General features: G+C 48.3%; 1 protein-coding gene across 2 annotated transcripts in view; it reads right to left on the bottom strand.

The window, feature by feature from the left end:
* Window positions 1-17,520, bottom strand: part of supv3l1 (SUV3-like helicase) — a 287,161-nt gene that overhangs the window by 176,644 nt on the left and 92,997 nt on the right. For both annotated transcript variants that reach the window (XM_072478761.1, XM_072478762.1), the window contains 4 exons: window positions 11,609-11,777; window positions 9,342-9,453; window positions 2,559-2,636; window positions 2,141-2,232 (listed from right to left, as the gene is read on the bottom strand). In XM_072478761.1, the coding sequence (XP_072334862.1) occupies window positions 2,141-2,232; window positions 2,559-2,636; window positions 9,342-9,453; window positions 11,609-11,777 (451 nt within the window). The remainder of the gene's footprint in view (window positions 1-2,140; window positions 2,233-2,558; window positions 2,637-9,341; window positions 9,454-11,608; window positions 11,778-17,520) is intronic.

The raw sequence follows: 17,520 nt of genomic DNA, 5'->3' as shown, positions 1-17,520 counted from the left end.
TGGCTAGGCCATAGAAGGCAGAGGGTAGCAATGGAGGGATGCTTTTCTAATTGGAGGGCTGTGACCAGTGGTGTTCCACAGGGATCAGTGCTGGGACCTTTGCTCTTTGTAGTATATATAAATGATTTGGAGGAAAATGTAACTGGTCTGATTAATAAGTTTGCAGACGACACAAAGGTTGGTGGAATTGTGGATAGCGATGAGGACTGTCTGAGGATACAGCAGGATTTAGATTGTCTGGAGACTTGGGCGGAGAGATGGCAGATGGAGTTTAATCCGGACAAATGTGAGGTAATGCATTTTGGAAGGGCTAATGCAGGTAGGGAATATACAGTGAATGGTAGAACCCTCAAGAGTATTGAAAGTCAAAGAGATCTAGGAGTACAGGTCCACAGGTCATTGAAAGGGGCAACACAGGTGGAGAAGGTAGTCAAGAAGGCATACGGCATGCTTGCCTTCATTGGCCGGGGCATTGAGTATAAGAATTGGCAAGTCATGTTGCAGCTGTATAGAACCTTAGTTAGGCCACACTTGGAGTATAGTGTTCAATTCTGATCGCCACACTACCAGAAGGATGTGGAGGCTTTAGAGAGGGTGCAGAAGAGATTTACCAGAATGTTGCCTGGTATGGAGGGCATAAGCTATGAGGAGCGATTGAATAAACTCGGTTTGTTCTCACTGGAACGAAGGAGGTTGAGGGGCGACCTGATAGAGGTATACAAAATTATGAGGGGCATAGACAGAGTGGATAGTCAGAGGCTTTTCCCCAGGGTAGAGGGGTCAATTACTAGGGGGCATAGGTTTAAGGTGAGAGGGGCAAAGTTTAGAGTAGATGTACGAGGCAAGTTTTTTACGCAGAGGGTAGTGGGTGCCTGGAACTCACTACCGGAGGAGGTAGTGGAAGCAGGGACGATAGGGACATTTAAGGGGCATCTTGACAAATATATGAATAGGATGGGAATAGAAGGATACGGACCCAGGAAGTGTAGAAGATTGTAGTTTAGTCGGGCAGTATGGTCGGCACGGGCTTGGAGGGCCGAAGGGCCTGGTCCTGTGCTGTACATTTCTTTGTTCTTTGTATAGAACCTTAGTTAGGCCACACGTGTTCAATTCTGGTCGCCACACTACCAGAAGGATGTGGAGGCTTTAGAGAGGGTGCAGAAGAGATTTACCAGAATGTTGCCTGGTATGGAGGGCATTAGCTATGAGGAGCAGTTGAATAAACTCGGTTTGTTCTCACTGGAACAACGGAGGTTGGGGGGCGACCTGATAGAGGTCTACAAAATTATGAGGGGCGTAGACAGAGTGGATAGTCAGAGGCTTTTCCCCAGGGTAGAGGGGTCACTTTCTAGGGAGCATAGGTTTAAGGTGAGAGGGGCAAGGTTTCGAGTAGATGTACAAGGCAAGTTTTTTACGCAGAGGTTAGTGGGTGCCTGGAACTCGCTACCGGAGGAGGTGGTGGAAGCAGGGACGATAATGACATTTAAGGGGCATCTTGACAAATACATGAATAGGATGGGAATAGAGGGATACGGACCCAGGAAGTGTAGAAGATTGTAGTTTAGTCGGGCAGCATGGTCGGCACGGGCTTGGAGGGCCGAAGGGCCTGTTCCTGTGCTGTACATTTCTTTGTTCTTTGTTGTTCTTTGTATTGTTCTTTGACTTCCGAGGAGGCCAAAATGGATCCTCCACTCGGCATTGCTAGCTGAAGATATTTGTGAATGCTTCAGCCTTATCTTTTGCATTGACATGCTGGTCTGCTCCATCATTGAAGGTAGGTATATCTGTGGATCCTCCTCCTCCAGTGAGTTGTTAATTGTCCACTGCCATTCAGATTGGATGTAGCAGGACTGCAAAGCTTAGATCTTATTGGTTAATTATGGAAATGCTTAGCTATGTCTATTGAATGCTGCTTTGCATGCAAGTAGTCCTGTGTTGCAACTTCACCAGATTGGCACATTTTTTAGATGTGCCTGGTGCTACTCGAGGCACTCTTCATTGAACAAGCTGATGGCAGTAATTATGTCTGTAAGTTGCGCTATAAAGTGACAAGGCTTTTTTGACCAACTTTTTTTTAAATGAGCCCATTTTTCGACCTGTGGTTCTTACTCCTCCTTTGCCCCATACTTTGGCCACACACCTCAACTTCCTCTCCTGTGTCATACATCAGTTCCATCACCAAGTTAACAGCTGCAGCTTCTCCACAGATATGGATTTCTTCTGCACAAAGACCTGCAGTGAAATTACAGTTACATTAAAACAATACATCAATACTCCCAGGATGGGTACAGCACAGGGTTAGATGCAGGGTAAAGCTCCCACTACACTGTCCCCATCAAACACTCCCAGGACAGATACAGCACTGGGTTAGATACATAGTAAAGCTCTCTCTACAGTGTCAAATATTCCAAAGATTCAGATTCTGGGTTCAAATTACAGCATCTAATCCACTGAACCACCATGACATATGGTTTAACAGCCTTGTGAAATAAATGCAGGTGAAATTTAATTCAGATTATTAAAATAACTTGTAGAGTAGTCCAAACAAAACTTCCTACCCAATAGTGCCCTGGTCCACGCCCAGCCTCTGGAAGGGTCTCTGATCATCTGGATTTCATCAATTACAGCAATTTCATCTGCAAAACATTGCACAGAGTGTGAAATTCCCACACCAGGAACGCAGAGCCCTTTCCCCTCCACAAACCTCTCAAGAGTATCTTTCCCAACACTCCCCGCCCCTCAAGGGTACCCGCCATAATCCCCCCGCAACTTCCCCTCGACCCCCCCCAACCCCGAGCCCCCCCCCCCCAACCTCCGCTCTCGAGTCGTCCGTCCGTCCGTACCCCCCCAACCCCGAGCCCCCCCCAACCCCCGCTCTCATCGAGTCGTGTCCCCCCCCCCCCCCCCCCCCCCCCCCGAGTCCCTGCCCAACCGAGCCCCCTAGCCCCCCCCCCTCCCAACCCCCGAGTCCCTGCCCAACCTCCCCGCCCCGGATCCCTCCCCAATCTCCCGCTCTCACCGAGTCTCCCCTCCAACCTCCTGTTTTCACTGCCCCCCAACCCCCTGTTTTCACTGACCCCAAACCCCTACTCTCACTGCCCTCCAACCCCCCACCCCCACTGCCCCCTAACCCCCCACTCTCACTGCCCTCCAACCCCCCACTCCCCCCCAACCCCCCGCTCTCACTGCCCCCCAACCCCCCGCTCTCACTGCTCTCCAACCCCCCGCTCTCACTGCTCTCCAACCCCCCGCTCTCACTGCCCTCCAATCCCCCGCTCTCACTGCCCCCCAAACCCCCGCTCTCACTGCCCTCCAACCCCCCGCTCACTGCCCCCAACCCCCTGCTCCCACTGCCCCCCAACCCCCCGCTCTCACTGCCCCCCAACCCCCCGCTCTCACTGCCCCCCCAACCCCTCTCTCACTGCCCCCCAACCCCCTGCTTTCACTGCCCCCCCAAGCCCTCACTCTCACTGCCCCCCAATCCCCTGCTCTCACTGCCCCCCAACCCCCTGCTCTCACTGCCCCCCAACCCCCCGCTCTCACTGCCCCCCAACCCCCTGCTCTCACTGCCCCCAAACCGCCTGCTCTCACTGCCCCCAAACCGCCTACTCTCACCCTGTGTTCAATTGTACGGTCTGTCATGGGGATGCCCTCAAGTTGAGAGCTTCCTTTGCTCCCAGTCCACAGCTCACTCACTGACATGATCAGTATGGGCTGCATAATCCCCAAGATATCAGAATACATGGCTATCACCTGGACACAGAGCTCCAACTGGTTGAATATTGACTCTACAATTCAATCATTGCAGACACTGGGCGGTGTCTCATGGTCCAGCTCCCATCCAAAGACCCTGTCTTCTCAGTGACTGTGGTATGAGTGTTTGTTCTCTGAGGTAGCTTGTGCCACCTTGATTTCTTGGATTTCGAAGCCATAAGCCAGTTTTAAGCATATAATTTACAGTCAGAAGGAAGCCATTCGGTCCATCAAGTCTGCACCGGTCCTTGGAAAGAGCACCTTACCCAAGTCCTCACCTCCTCACTATCCCTGTAACCCAGTAACCACGCTAAACCTCTTGTGAACACTAACGGCAATTTAGCATGGCCAATCCACCTAACCTGCACATCTTTGGACTGTGGAAGGAAACCTCAGCACCCGGAGGAAACCCACGCACAGAGGGAGAAAGTGCAAACTCCACACAGACAGTGACCCAAGCCGAGAATCGAACCTGGGACTCTGGAGCTGTGACGCAACTGTGCTAACCACTGTGCTACCGTGCAGCCCCACGCTAGGTTTCGGGGCTGGGAGGAGCCAGGAGTGGTGGAAATGAAAGACTTATTTATGAAAGGGCAGTTCGCGAGCTTGGAGGAGTTGGCAAAGAAGCCTGGGATTCCATGGAGGGAGGTCTTTAGGTAAATGCAAGTCGGGATTTTGCAAGGAAGGTTTCCCCGATATTTCCTGTGACATCACCCACCTCATTGTTGGAGGGAGTGTTGTCGGTGATGGGATTGGTGTAGGTTCACCTCGGCGATTTATGGAAGGATTCTGAAGGAGGAGGGAGTTAAGGCCACGCTGGAGGAGAAGCTGGGGGTGGCGCTGGAGGAGGGGAGGTTGTGGTGTGAGGTGTTGCGGAGGGTGAACGCCTCAACCTCGTGTGCGAGACTAGTGTTAATACAAATAAAGGTGGTGCACACGGCGCACCTGATGTGGCCAAAGATGGGCCGGTTGTTTGAGGGGGTGGAGGATATTCGCGAGCGGTGTGGGAGGGGCCAGGAATTCAGGACCGGCATGTTCCTGTGAGGAAGAAGGATAAATACGGCAAATTTCAGGAATTTTGGATAACAAGAGATATTGTAGGCCTCGTCAAAAAGAAAAAGGAGGCATTTGTCAGGGCTAGAAGACTGGGAACAGACAAAGCCTGTGTGGAATATAAGGAAAGTAGGAAGGAACTTAAGCAAGGAGTCAGGAGGGCTAGAAGGGGTCACGCAAAGTCATTGGCAAATAGGGTTAAGGAAAATCCCAAGGCTTTTTACATGTACATAAAAAGCAAGAGGGTAGCCAGGGAAAAGGTTGGCCCACTGAAGGATAGGCAAGGGAATCTATGTGTGGAGCCAGAGGAAATGGGCGAGGTACTAAATGAATACTTTGCATCAGTATTCACCAAAGAGAAGGAATTGGTGGATGTTGAGTATGGAGAAGGGTGTGTAGATAGCCTGGGTCACATTGAGATCAAAAAAGAAGAGGTATTGGGCGTCTTGAAAAATATTAAGGCAGATAAGTCCCCAGGGCCTAATGGGATCTACCCCAGAATACTGAAGGAGGCGAGAGAGGAAATTGCTGTGAAATCGCTGTGAATTAGGGGCAGCACGGTAGCCTTGTGGATAGCACAATTGCTTCACAGCTCCAGGGTCCCAGGTTCGATTCCGGCTTGGGTCACTGTCTGTGCGGAGTCTGCACATCCTCCCCGTGTGTGCGTGGGTTTCCTCCGGGTGCTCCGGTTTCCTCCCACAGTCCAAAGATGTGCAGGTTAGGTGGATTGGCCGTGATAAATTGCCCTTAGTGTCCAAAATTGCCAGCAGTGTTGGGTGGGGTTACTGGGTTATGGGGATAGGGTAGAGGTGTGGACCTCGGATAGGGTGCTCTTTCCAAGAGCCGGTGCAGACTCGATGGGCCTCCTTCTGCACTGTAAATTCTATGAAATCTATGAAATCTTTGGATCCTCACTGTCTTCAGGTGATATCCCGGAGGACTGGAGAATAGCCAATGTTGTTCCTTTGTTTAAGAAGGGTAGCAAGGATAATCCAGGGACCTACAGGCCGGTGAGCCTTACGTCAGTGGTAGGGAAATTACTGGAGAGAATTCTTCGAGACAGGATCTACTCCCATTTGGAAGCAAATGGACATATTAGTGAGAGGCAGCATAGTTTTGTGACGGGGCGGTCGTGTCTCACTAGCCTAATAGAGATTTTCGAAGAGGTCACAAAGATGATATGGACTTCAGTAAGGCCTTTGACAAGGTCCCTCATGGTAGACTGGTACAAAAGGTGAAGTCACACAGGATCAGGGGTGAGCTGGCAAGGTGGATCCAGAACTGGCTAGGTCATAGAAGGCAGAGAGTAGCAATGGAAGGGTGCTTTTCTAATTGGAGGGCTGTGACTAGTGGTGTTCCGCAGGGATCAGTGCTGGGACCTTTGCTGTTCGTAGTATATATAAATAGATACATAGAACATACAGTACAGGAGGCCATTCGGCCCATCGAGTCTGCACCGACCCACTTAAGCCCTCATTTCCACCCTATCCCCTTAACCCAGTAACCCCTCCTAACCTTCTTTTTGGGTCACTAAGGGCAATTTATCATGGCCAATCCACCTAACCCGCACATCTTTGGACTTTGGGAGGAAACCGGAGCACCCGGAGGAAACCCACGCATACACGGGGAGAACGTGCAGACTCCGCACAGACAGTGAAACAGCAGGGAATCGAACCTGGGACCCTGGCGCTGTGAAGCCACAGTGCTAATCACTTATGCTACCGTGCTGCCCACAATATATAAATGATTTGGAGGAAAATGTCACTGGTCTGATTAGTGAGTTTGCAGATGACACAAAGGTTGGTGGAATTGCGGATAGCGATGAGGACTGTCAGAGGATACAGCAGGATTTACATTGTTTGGAGACTTGGGCGGAGAGATGGCAGATGGAGTTTAATCCGGACAAATGTGAGGTAATGCATTTTGGAAGGTCTAATGCAGGTAGGGAATATACAGTGAATGGTAGAACCCTCAAGAGTACTTAGTCAGAGAGATCTAGGTCCACAGGTCACTGAAAGGAGCAACACAGGTGGAGAAGGTAGTCAAGAAGGCATACGGCATGCTTGCCTTCATTGGCTGGGGCACTAAGTGTGAGAATTGGCAAGTCATGTTGCAGTTGTATAGAACCTTAGTTAGGCCATGCTTGGAGTATAGTGTTTAATTCTGGTCGCCACATTACCAGAAGGATGTGGAGGCTTTAGAGAGGGTGCAGAAGAGATTTACCAGGATGTTGCCTGGTATGGAGGGCATTAGCTATGAGGAACGGTTGAATAAACTTGGTTTGTTCTCACTGGATCTACCAAGGTTGAGGGGAGATCTGATAGAGGTCTACAAAATTATGAGGGGCATAGACAGAGTGGATAGTCAGAGGCTTTTCGCCAGGGTTGAGGGGTCAATTACTAGAGGGCATAGGTTTAAGGTGCAAGGGACAAGATTTAGAGTAGATGTACGAGGCAAGTTTTTTACACAGAGGGTAGGGGGTGCCTGGAACTCGCTGCCGGAGGAGGTGGTGGAAGCAGGGACGATAGTGACATTTAAGGGGCATTGAATAGGATGGGAATAGAGGGATACGGACCCAGGTAATGTAGAAGATTGTAGTTTAGTCGGGCAGCATGGTCGGCAGGGGCTTGGAGGGCCGAAGGGCCTGTTCCTGTGCTGTACTTTTCTTTGTTCTTTGAGTTGTGGTTGGTGAAACCCACGCAAACACGGGGAATTTGTGCAAACTTCACACGGACAGTGACCCAGAGGCGGGACCGAATCTGTCATAGAATTTACAGTGCAGAAGGAGGCCATTCAGCCCATCGAGTCTGCACCGGCTCTTGGAAAGAGCACCCTACCCAAGGTCAACACCTCCACCCTATCCCCATAACCCAGTAACCCCACCCAACACTGCTGGCAATTTTGGACACTAAGGGCAATTTATCATGGCCAATCCACCTAACCCGCACATCTTTGGACTGTGGGAGAAAACCGGAGCACCCGGAGGAAACCCACGCACACACGGGGAGGATGTGCAGACTCCGCACAGGCAGTGACCCAAGCCAGAATTGAACCTGGGACCCTGGAGCTGTGAAGCAATTGTGCTATCCACAAGGCTACCGTGCTGCCCCTGGAACCTGGGGCCTCGGCGCTGTGAGGCAGCAGTGCTAACGACTGCACCACTGTGCTGTACTTTGTTCTAGATGTAAAATTAGGTTCAGGGCAATGCAAACTGAGAAAGAGAGGGTAATAATGTCAGAGTTTTTGGAAATGCCATCTATTTACTGTTTATCAAATAACTAAAGGGAAAGGATACAGCAACTACAACGATATAAAGTTAGAAAACCATGCTAAGCTATAAATATGTCAAGTTGACAGTGAAAGGCTGGTTACCAATTCATCCACTGATTCTTTTTCACTGACCCCAATCTAATCCCTGAAAATGCTATCAGTCTTCGCGTATTACAGAATCACATGGGCCACCCAGTCTATTCCCACCCCACCTTACTCTCCATTACTTTGCAACATTAACCTTGTTACTCACTCCCAGATGGTGCCTTGTGATCTGCTGAGTATTTCCAGCAATTTTATTTCTAATTTCCAGCATCCGCAGTATTTTGTTTTCAGTTCAAACTAAAGAATGGTTTTCAATTGGGAGAGGGGCGTGTGCAGCAGGACCTGGGTATCCTTGTGCACCAGTCGCAGAAGGTAAGCATGCAGGTGCAGCAGGCGGTAAAGAAGGCTAATGGTATGTTGGCCTTCATTGCGAGAGGTTTTGAGTACAGAAGCAGTGATATGTTGCTGCAATTAAACAGGGCCTTGGTGAGGCCACACTTGGAGTATTGTGTGTAGTTTTGATCTCCTTTTCTGAGGAAGGATGTTCTTGCTCTCGAGGCAGTGTAGCGAAGGTTTACCAGACTGATTCCAGGGATGGCGGGACTGTCATATCAGGAGAGATTGACTAGGTTAGGATTGTTCTCGGTGGAGTTCAGAAGAATGAGGGGGGGAATCTCATAAAGACTTATAAAATTTTAACAGGAAAAGACAGGGAAGATGTTCCGAATGGTGGGTGTGTCTAGAACCAGGGGTCACAGTCTGAGGATTCAGGTAAACCATTTCGGACAGTGACATTTCTTCACCCAAAGAGCAGTGAGCCTGTGGAATTCATTGCCATAGGAAGTATGTTAAAACATTCAGGCGGCTAGATATAGCACTTGGGGAGAAAGAGATCAAAGGCTAGGGGGAGAAACCAGGATTAGGCTATTGAGTTGGATGATCAGCCATGATCGTGATGAATGGCGGAGCAGGCTCAAAGGGCCAAAAAGGCCTCCTCCTGCTCCTATCTTTTCTGTATCTATGGAAGGAAGTTCTATTTTGTAGCCAGGCAGGAGAATTGTCTCTTGTCTTGACCAATATTACTGCTGTACTCCCTACATTGCAACAACACACATTTCAAAAGTACAATATGAGCTGCAAAGTATTTTGAGACATTATAAGGTTATAAAGGGCACTATATAAATGTAAACGAGAGAGATCAGGTTGAGGTGTGCACATACATGGTGTTGTTACACTGCACATTTCAATGGTACAAGCAACATGAGCTGACTGCCTCCCATCTGGATCAACAAAGGTTCGTTCTTCGCCAGTCACCAAGTCGCATGGCACTCCCTTTGAATAAACAAAGTACAAGTTGTTCAAATACCTTAGAGTTTTGTTTCAGTTCAAAAAATTGGGCCGTTCTACTTTTTATGTGAATGTTAAATACTCAAATGGCAAGGGCAAAATGATCGCAATTTGCAAGACTACATTGCAATTTGACTGTTCACATCACACAGTGGCACAGGCGGCACAGTGGTTAGCACTACTGCCTCACAGCGCCAGGGACCTGGGTTGAATTCCGGCCTTGGGTGACTGTGTGGAGTTTGCACATTCTTCCCATGTGTGTGGGTTTCCTCCGGGTGCTCAGGTTTCCTCCCACCATCCAAAGATGTGCAGGTTAGGTGGTTTGACAAGACAAATTGCCCCTTAGTGTCCAAAGGTGTGCAGTTTAGGTACGGTTCCGGGGATAGGGCAAAGGAGTGGACCTCTGCAGGATGCTTTTCAGAGGGTCAGTGCAGGCTCAGTGGGCCGAATGGCCTCTTTTGTCACAGGGATTCTATGATGATTTACAACATCCAATTTCTCCAGGCTCCGCCATCTTCCAATTCTTTGCCCATCACAGCTAAAGAATGCTGGGTCATGTTGTCCAAGTTACCACTTGTGCTCTGCTGGTTCACACCAGCTAACTTAGCAACCTGGACATCCAATGATCTATGCGGCCAGTCCCATCCTGGACAACATTCATGATAGTAAATACTGGAAACTTAATTTCAGGGCCAAGTAGGGGTAGCACAAGTGGATAACACTGTGGCTTCACAGCGCCAGGGTCCCAGGTTTGATTCCCCGCTGGGTCACTGTCTGTGCGGAGTCTGCACGTTCTCCCCGCGTCTGCGTGGGTTTCCTCCCAAGTCCAAAGACGTGCAGGTTAGGTGGATTGGCCATGCTAAATTTCCCTCAGTGTCCAAAAAGGTTAGGAGGGGTTATTGGGTTACGGGGATAGGGTGGAAGTGAGGGCTTAAGTGGGTCGGTGCAGACTCGATGGGCCGAGTGGCCTCCTTCTGCACTGTATGTTCTATGTTCTAAGAACAAATGTAAACAAAGCACATAGAAGTAACACTGCAAGAGCACTAGTGCTCATGGATTCCTCCATTAATGACTAATGCTGCCTTCAAATTACTGAAATGGATGGAATGAGGTTGACTTAAACAAGTTGTTTAACTGAGACAGTTGGTGGATAGTTAGAGGATACACATAGAAAACTTACCAGCCTTTAAGAAACGAGAAAATAGCGGGGGGAAACATCCAGCAGAGGAAGCTGACTATTATTTGCTGTGAAGGCAATTAACAGTGAGGCCAGCGGAGCAAGTTAATGCCCCTAATGTAGCCGGTCGAGTAATCACGACATGGGATATATTGTTGTTATCAATATAAAATGCATATTCTGTCCCTGTTTTAAATTCAGTTATATTTTTATGTAATACTTTTATATGGTTTATTTTCCACAGTAACTTCATTGCAGTGTTAATGTAAGCCTACTTGTGTGACACTAATAAAGATTATTATTAGTAGTAGTTAAACAGCAGAGAGGCAGAGTTGATTGCAGCAAGAGTTTCACTGAGAGGTCGAGAATGCACTATAGCATCTAGTACGTGATCATATTCAGTGTCACATTTATTAAATCCCTACAGTGCAGGCCATTCGGCCCATCGAGTTTGTGCCAGCCCTTGGAAAGAGCACCCTACTTTAGCCCATGCCTCCATCCTGTCCCCATAATCCCACCTAACCTTTCGGACACAATGGGGCAATTTACAATGGCCAATCCACCTAACCTGCACATTTTTGGACTGTGGGAGGAAAACGGAGCACCCGGAGGAAGCTCATGCCGGCACAGGGAGAAAGTGCAAACTCCACACAGACAATCACCCGATTCCGGAATTGAGCCCGGGTACCTGGAGCTGTGAGGCAGCAGTGCTGACCTCTGTGCCACCATGCCAACCCAATTTAAATGTGAAAATAGGAAATTAGAATGGAAAAAAGCAACAAGGATACATTCTCCAGTATGGGGTTCACAAGGTAACGATCAGGGAAAGACTCTGCATTAGCTGTGAGGTGATTGTTAGAAGTGTAACCATTTTTAAATGCAAACCATTTAGAATCTATAATCTCCCACTGAAACAGATTATCAGTAAATGGTTTCAATGTAGAATTCTTCAGACATACTGACAGCATCATTGCTCTTTTGATAGATCTCATGTGCGAGCAGCTTCAAAGGACCACAGTAGACTCCCGACTTGGCTGCCAAGAAGCTCTGGATGGCATGGTGTGTTTTTCCACTGTTTGTTGGCCCAGCATGAAAGACAATTTTTCTCTGAATTGCTCTGGCCTCAGGATACCTGCAGCAAAAACATTTGACTATTAGTGATACGGAGCCGACAGTCAGGAATATTTCCCATATAGCTGAGAATCAGTGATCATCAGCAAAATACCAGCAAACATGCACTGTAATCTTTTCACAGCAAATGCTTCACAATAAATGATGGTGGTGGTAATAAAAGTCAAAGAAGCTGAAAACGAATCAGCTCCGGAGCTATGTTTTATTTGATTAAGCAGTTAAGGGAACCGTTGAGTTCAGTATTGTGGAAGTGAGGAACAGTTGAAACCCATGACGTGTAGTGTCTGTGATGTCAGGGAATCCCTGATCGTTATATGTGCAGTTCTGATGAAGAATGCACACTCCAAAGTGTGTGTCCTGTGATCAGTGGTAATGACGAGATTGGTGTCAGGAGCCTGAAAAAAAAGGAAGACACTGAATTTATACAGCGACTTCCGCGATGCTGAGGACGTCGTGGATAGCACGTTTAGCGAGTTGGTCACACTGCAGGTGAAAGGTACTGAGGGAGATAGAAAATGGGTGACCAAAAGACAGAGCAAGAGTAGGAAGGCAGTGCAGGTGTCCTCTGCGGTCATCTCCCTGCAAAACAGATATACCGCTTTGGATACTGTTGAAGGAGATGGCTCACCAGGGGAAGGCAGCAGCAGCCAGGTTCATGGCACCGTGGCTGGCTCTGCTGCGCAGCTGGGCAGGAAGAAGAATGGCAGGACTATAGTGATAGGGGACTCAATTGTAAGGGGAATAGACAGGCGGTTCTGCAGACGCAATCGAGACTCCAGGATGGTATGTTGCCTCCCTGGTGCAAGGGTCAAGGATGTCTCGGAGCGGCTGCAGGACATTCTTGGGCGGGGGGGGGGGGGGGGGGGGTGAACAGCCAGCTGTCGTGGTGCACATGGGCACCAACAATATAGGTAAAAAATGGGACGAGGTCCTACAAGCAGAATTTAGGGAGCTAGGAGTTAAACTAAAAAGTAGGACCTCAAAGGTTGTAATCTCAGGATTGCTACCAGTGCCACGAGCTAGTCAGAGTAGGAATGTCAGGATAGAGAGGATGAATACGTGGCTCGAGAGATGGTGCAAGAGGGAGGGATTCAAATTCCTGGGACATTGGAACCGGTTCTGGGGAGGTGGGACCAGTACAAACCGGACGGTCTGCACCTGGGCAGGACTGAAACCGATGTCCTTTTGGGGGGGGGGGGGGGGGTTTGCTAGAGCTGTTGGGGAGAGTTTAAACTAATGTGGCAGGGGGATGGGAACCGATGCAGGAAGTTGGAAGGTAGTAAAACAGGGACAGAAATAAAAGGCAGTAAGGGGGAAAGTGTAAGGCAGGGAAGCCAGAGTCAAAAATCAAAAAGGGCGACAGTACAAGGTACAGTGACGGAGGGGAGCTCAGTGAATAGGGCCAGGAATACTAAAATAAATAAAACGGGAAGTGAAAACATTAATGGTAAGCGACGCGGCAGGTTGTTACATGAAGATATGGGTTCAACGACAAGGAAAATTAGGAGAAAGGTTAAGAGGAAATATAACTTAGGAGAGGTTACTGATCGAGGTGTTAAGATTCAGAACAGAGGTAAAAAAGCTAACATAAGTGTACTTTACCTGAATGCTCGTAGTATTCGGAATAAGGTAAATGAGTTGATGGCGCAAATCATCGTGAATGACTATGATTTAGTGGCCATTACTGAAACATGGTTCACGAATGGGAGTTAAATTTCCGAGGGTATCAAACTTTTCGGAAGGACAGAGTGGATGGTAAGGGAGGTGGTGTAGCTCTGTTATTTAAGGATGACATCCGGGCAACAGTAAGGGATGACATCGGTGCTATGGAGGATAAGGTTGAATCCATTTGGGTGGAAATCAGGAATAGGAAGGCGAAAAAGTCACTGATAGGAGTAATCGAATGGCCACCAAATAGTAACATTATGGTGGGGCAGGCAATAAACAAAGAAATAACAGATGCATGAAGAAATGGTACAGCAGTTATAACGGGGGATTTTAATCTACATGTTGATTGGTTTAACCAGGTCGGTCAAGGCAGCCTTGAGGAGGAGTTTATAGAATGTATCCGCGATAGTTTCCTCGAACAGTATGTAATGGAACCTACGAGGGAACAAGCGGTCCTAGATCTGGTCCTGTGTAATGAGACAGGATTGATTCAGGATCTCATAGTTAGGGATCCTCTCGGAAGGAGCGACCACAATATGGTGGAATTTAAAATACAGATCCTGGGAGTTACCATTGATCAGAAACTGAACTGGACCAGCCATATTAATACTGTGGCTATCAGAGCACGTCAAAGGCTAGGAATCCTACGGCAAGTAACTCACCTCCTGACCCCCCCAAAGCTTGTCCACCATCTGCAAAGCACAAGTCAAGAGTGTAATGGGATATTTTCCACTTGCCTGGATGAGTGCAGCTCCAACAACACTCAAGAGGCTCAACACCATCCAGGATGACTTCCGGTTGTGACCATGGAGTGAATGGTCACATACAGGGCAGCTCCTGCTTAAAGTCACAGAAAAGAGCTCTTTTTCCCAATACTGGAATTGGAATTTTGATGAAAAGGCGTAGGTGAATGTTAGAGGAGTAGTTTCCCCCCCGGGAGTGATATGTCTGCTGGTCACCATGCCCGGCAGAAAACAGAGAGAGATTTAGCTGAAAAGTTGGAACAGTCTTGTGCTGCACCAACATCCTCTTTAAACTTGCAGGTGGGGGAAGGGTTGATGCAAGCTGGACGGCCCCAAATACAGGAGCTGTTGGCTTTTATCAAGGAGGAATTCCATCAACAGAGGAAATAAATGCGTGTGGATCGTGCAAAGGCGATTGAAGAAGCTGTGGCACCTCTGAAGAGTTCTCTGGAATGGGTGGAGAGGTGTTTGGAGGTGCAGGGGTCACAGATTTGATGGATCGAAGGAGAGATCTCAAGCCACAGCGATCGTGTGGTGGCTCTGGAGGCGGAGGCTGGGCACCTAGAGGACCTGTGTAAAACGTTAAGGGCAAAGGTGGAAGAGCAGGAGAATACCTTGAGAAGGCAGAACCTGCGAATAGTGGGCCTGCCTGAAGGAGTGGAAGGTCTGAGTGCCACGAGGTACGTCTCGAAGATGCTGACGGGGCTGGTGGCAGAAGGGATGCTAGCTAAGGAACCTGAAGTGGGCTGAGCAAATAGGTCCCTGAGGCAGAAGCCAATAGCTGGGGAGCTGCCGCGAGTGGAGATCGTGAGACTCCACAAATTTGTGGAGAAAGAGATGATTCTGCGATTGGCCAGGGAGAAGTGTACCTGCGACTTGGAGGGGAATAACATCTGAATTTACCAGGACATCGGATCCAATTTTGCAAAGCAGTGCAGATCAGGTTTCGGGTGCTCTACCCGGCGAAATTATGGTGACGTTCGGAGGCCGGGAGTATTATTTCGAGACCCTAGAAGCGGCCGAAGACTTCATTAAGGAGCATAAACTGGGGGAGAACTGAGTGGACAATGCTTGGGAACTGCGGGTGCTGGCACTTTGTAATAGTCGAGAGCATGTTTGAAGTGGGTGTAGGGTTTGGGGGATTTTCGTCTTTGTTTTGGGGGGGGGGGTTGCTGTTTAGCACAGGGGCTGTTTAGCACAGGGCTAAATCGCTGGCTTTGAATAGCAGACCAAGGCAGGCCAGCAGCACAGTTCAATTCCCGTACCAGCCTCGCCGAACAGGCGCCGGAATGTGGCGACTAGGGGCTTTTCATAGTAACTTCATTTGAAGCCTACTTGTGACAATAATGAAAAAAAATGAAATGAAAATCGCTTATTGTCACAAGTAGGCTTCAAATGAAGTTACCATGAAAAGCCCCTAGTTGCCACATTTAGGGATTTTCATTTCATTTTAATTTAATGATGAGATTGTAAGGAGTTGTAGGGGTGAAAAGTTTATGTGGGGATGGATGTTCCCATCCCCCCCTCCTGTTTTATGGGACTGTTTGTGTTTAACATTTGTTTGTTTACTTTTCTTTTGGAGAAGGCTGCCTGGAGTTCAGAGAAGTCTTTGTTTGGTGGGAGAGGGTAAAGTCAGCATAGAACGATACAGCGCAGTACAGGCCCTTCATCCCACGATGTTGCACCGAAACAAAAGCCATCTAATCTACACACTGCCATTATCATCCATATGTTTATCCAATAAACTTTTAAATGCCCTCAATGTTGGCGAGTTCACTACTGTAGCAGGTATGGCATTCCACGGCCTCACTTCTCTTTGCGTAAAGAACCTACCTCTGACCTCTGTCCTATATCTATTACCCCTCAGTTTAAAGCTATGTCCCCTCATGCCAGCCATTTCCATCTGCGGGAGAAGGCTCTCACTGTCCACCCTATCTAACCCCCTGATCATTTTGTATGCCTCTATTAAGTCTCCTCTTAACCTTCTTCTCTCCAACGAAAACAACCTAAGTCCATCAGCCTTTCCTCATAAGATTTTCCCTCCATACCAGGCAACATCCTGGTAAATCTCCTCTGCACCCGCTCCAAAGCCTCCACGTCCTTCCTATAATGCGTTGACCAGAACTGTACGCAATACTCCAAATGCGGCCGTACCAGAGTTCTGTACAGCTGCAACATGACCTCCTGACTCCGGAACTCAATCCCTCTACCAATAAAGGCCAACACTCCATAGGCCTTCTTCACAACCCTATCAACCTGGGTGGCAACTTTCAGGGATCTATGTACATGGACACCTGGATCCCTCTGCGCATCCACACTTCCAAGAACTTTACCATTCGCCAAATATTCCGCATTCCTGTTATTCCTTCCAAAGTGAATCACCTCACACTTCTCTACATTAAACTCCATTTGCCACCTCTCAGCCCAGCTCTGCAGCTTATCTATGTCCCTCTGTAACCTGCTACATCCTTCCGCACTGTCGACAACACCACCGACTTTAGTGTCGTCTGCAAATTTACTCACCCACCCTTCTGCGCCCTCCTCTAGGTCATTGATAAAAATGACAAACAGTTTAGGCCCCAGAACAGATCCTTGTGGTACTCCACTTGTAACTGAACTCCATTCTGAACATTTCCCATCAACCACCACCCTCTGTCTTCTTTCAGCTAGCCAATTTCTGATCCACATCTCTAAATCACCCTCAATCCCCAGCCTCCGTATTTTCTGCAATAGCCTACCGTGGGAAACCTTATCAAACGCTTTGCTGAAATCCATATACACCACATCAACTGCTCTACCCTCGTCTACCTGTTCAGTCACCTTCTCAAAGAACTCAATAAGGTTTGTGAGGCATGACCTACCCTTCACAAAGCCATGCTGACTATCCCTGATCATATTATTCCTATCTAGATGATTATAAATCTTGTCTCTTATAATCCCCTCCAAGACTTTACCCACTACAGACGTGAGGCTCACCGGTCTATAGTTGCCAGGGTTGTCTCTGCTCCCCTTTTTGAACAAAGGGACCACATTTGCTATCCTCCAGTCCTCTGGCACTATTCCTGTAGCCAATGATGACATAAAAATCAAAGCCAAAGGTCCAGCAATCTCTTCCCTGGCCTCCCAGAGAATCCTAGGATAAATCCCATCAGGACCCGGGGACTTATCTATTTTCAGCCTGTCCAGAATTGCCAACACCTCTTCCCTACGTACCTCAATGCCATCTATTCTATTAGCCTGGGTCTCAGCATTCTCCTCCACAACATTATCTTTTTCCTGAGTGAATACTGACGAAAAATATTCATTTAGTATCTCGCCTATCTCTTCAGACTC

This window comes from Scyliorhinus torazame, chromosome 16 (assembly GCF_047496885.1).
Source record: "Scyliorhinus torazame isolate Kashiwa2021f chromosome 16, sScyTor2.1, whole genome shotgun sequence".
In the NCBI taxonomy this organism is placed as follows: domain Eukaryota; kingdom Metazoa; phylum Chordata; class Chondrichthyes; order Carcharhiniformes; family Scyliorhinidae; genus Scyliorhinus; species Scyliorhinus torazame.
Note: the sequence above shows the minus strand (reverse complement) of the source record. Positions and strands in the feature narration are given on the sequence as shown.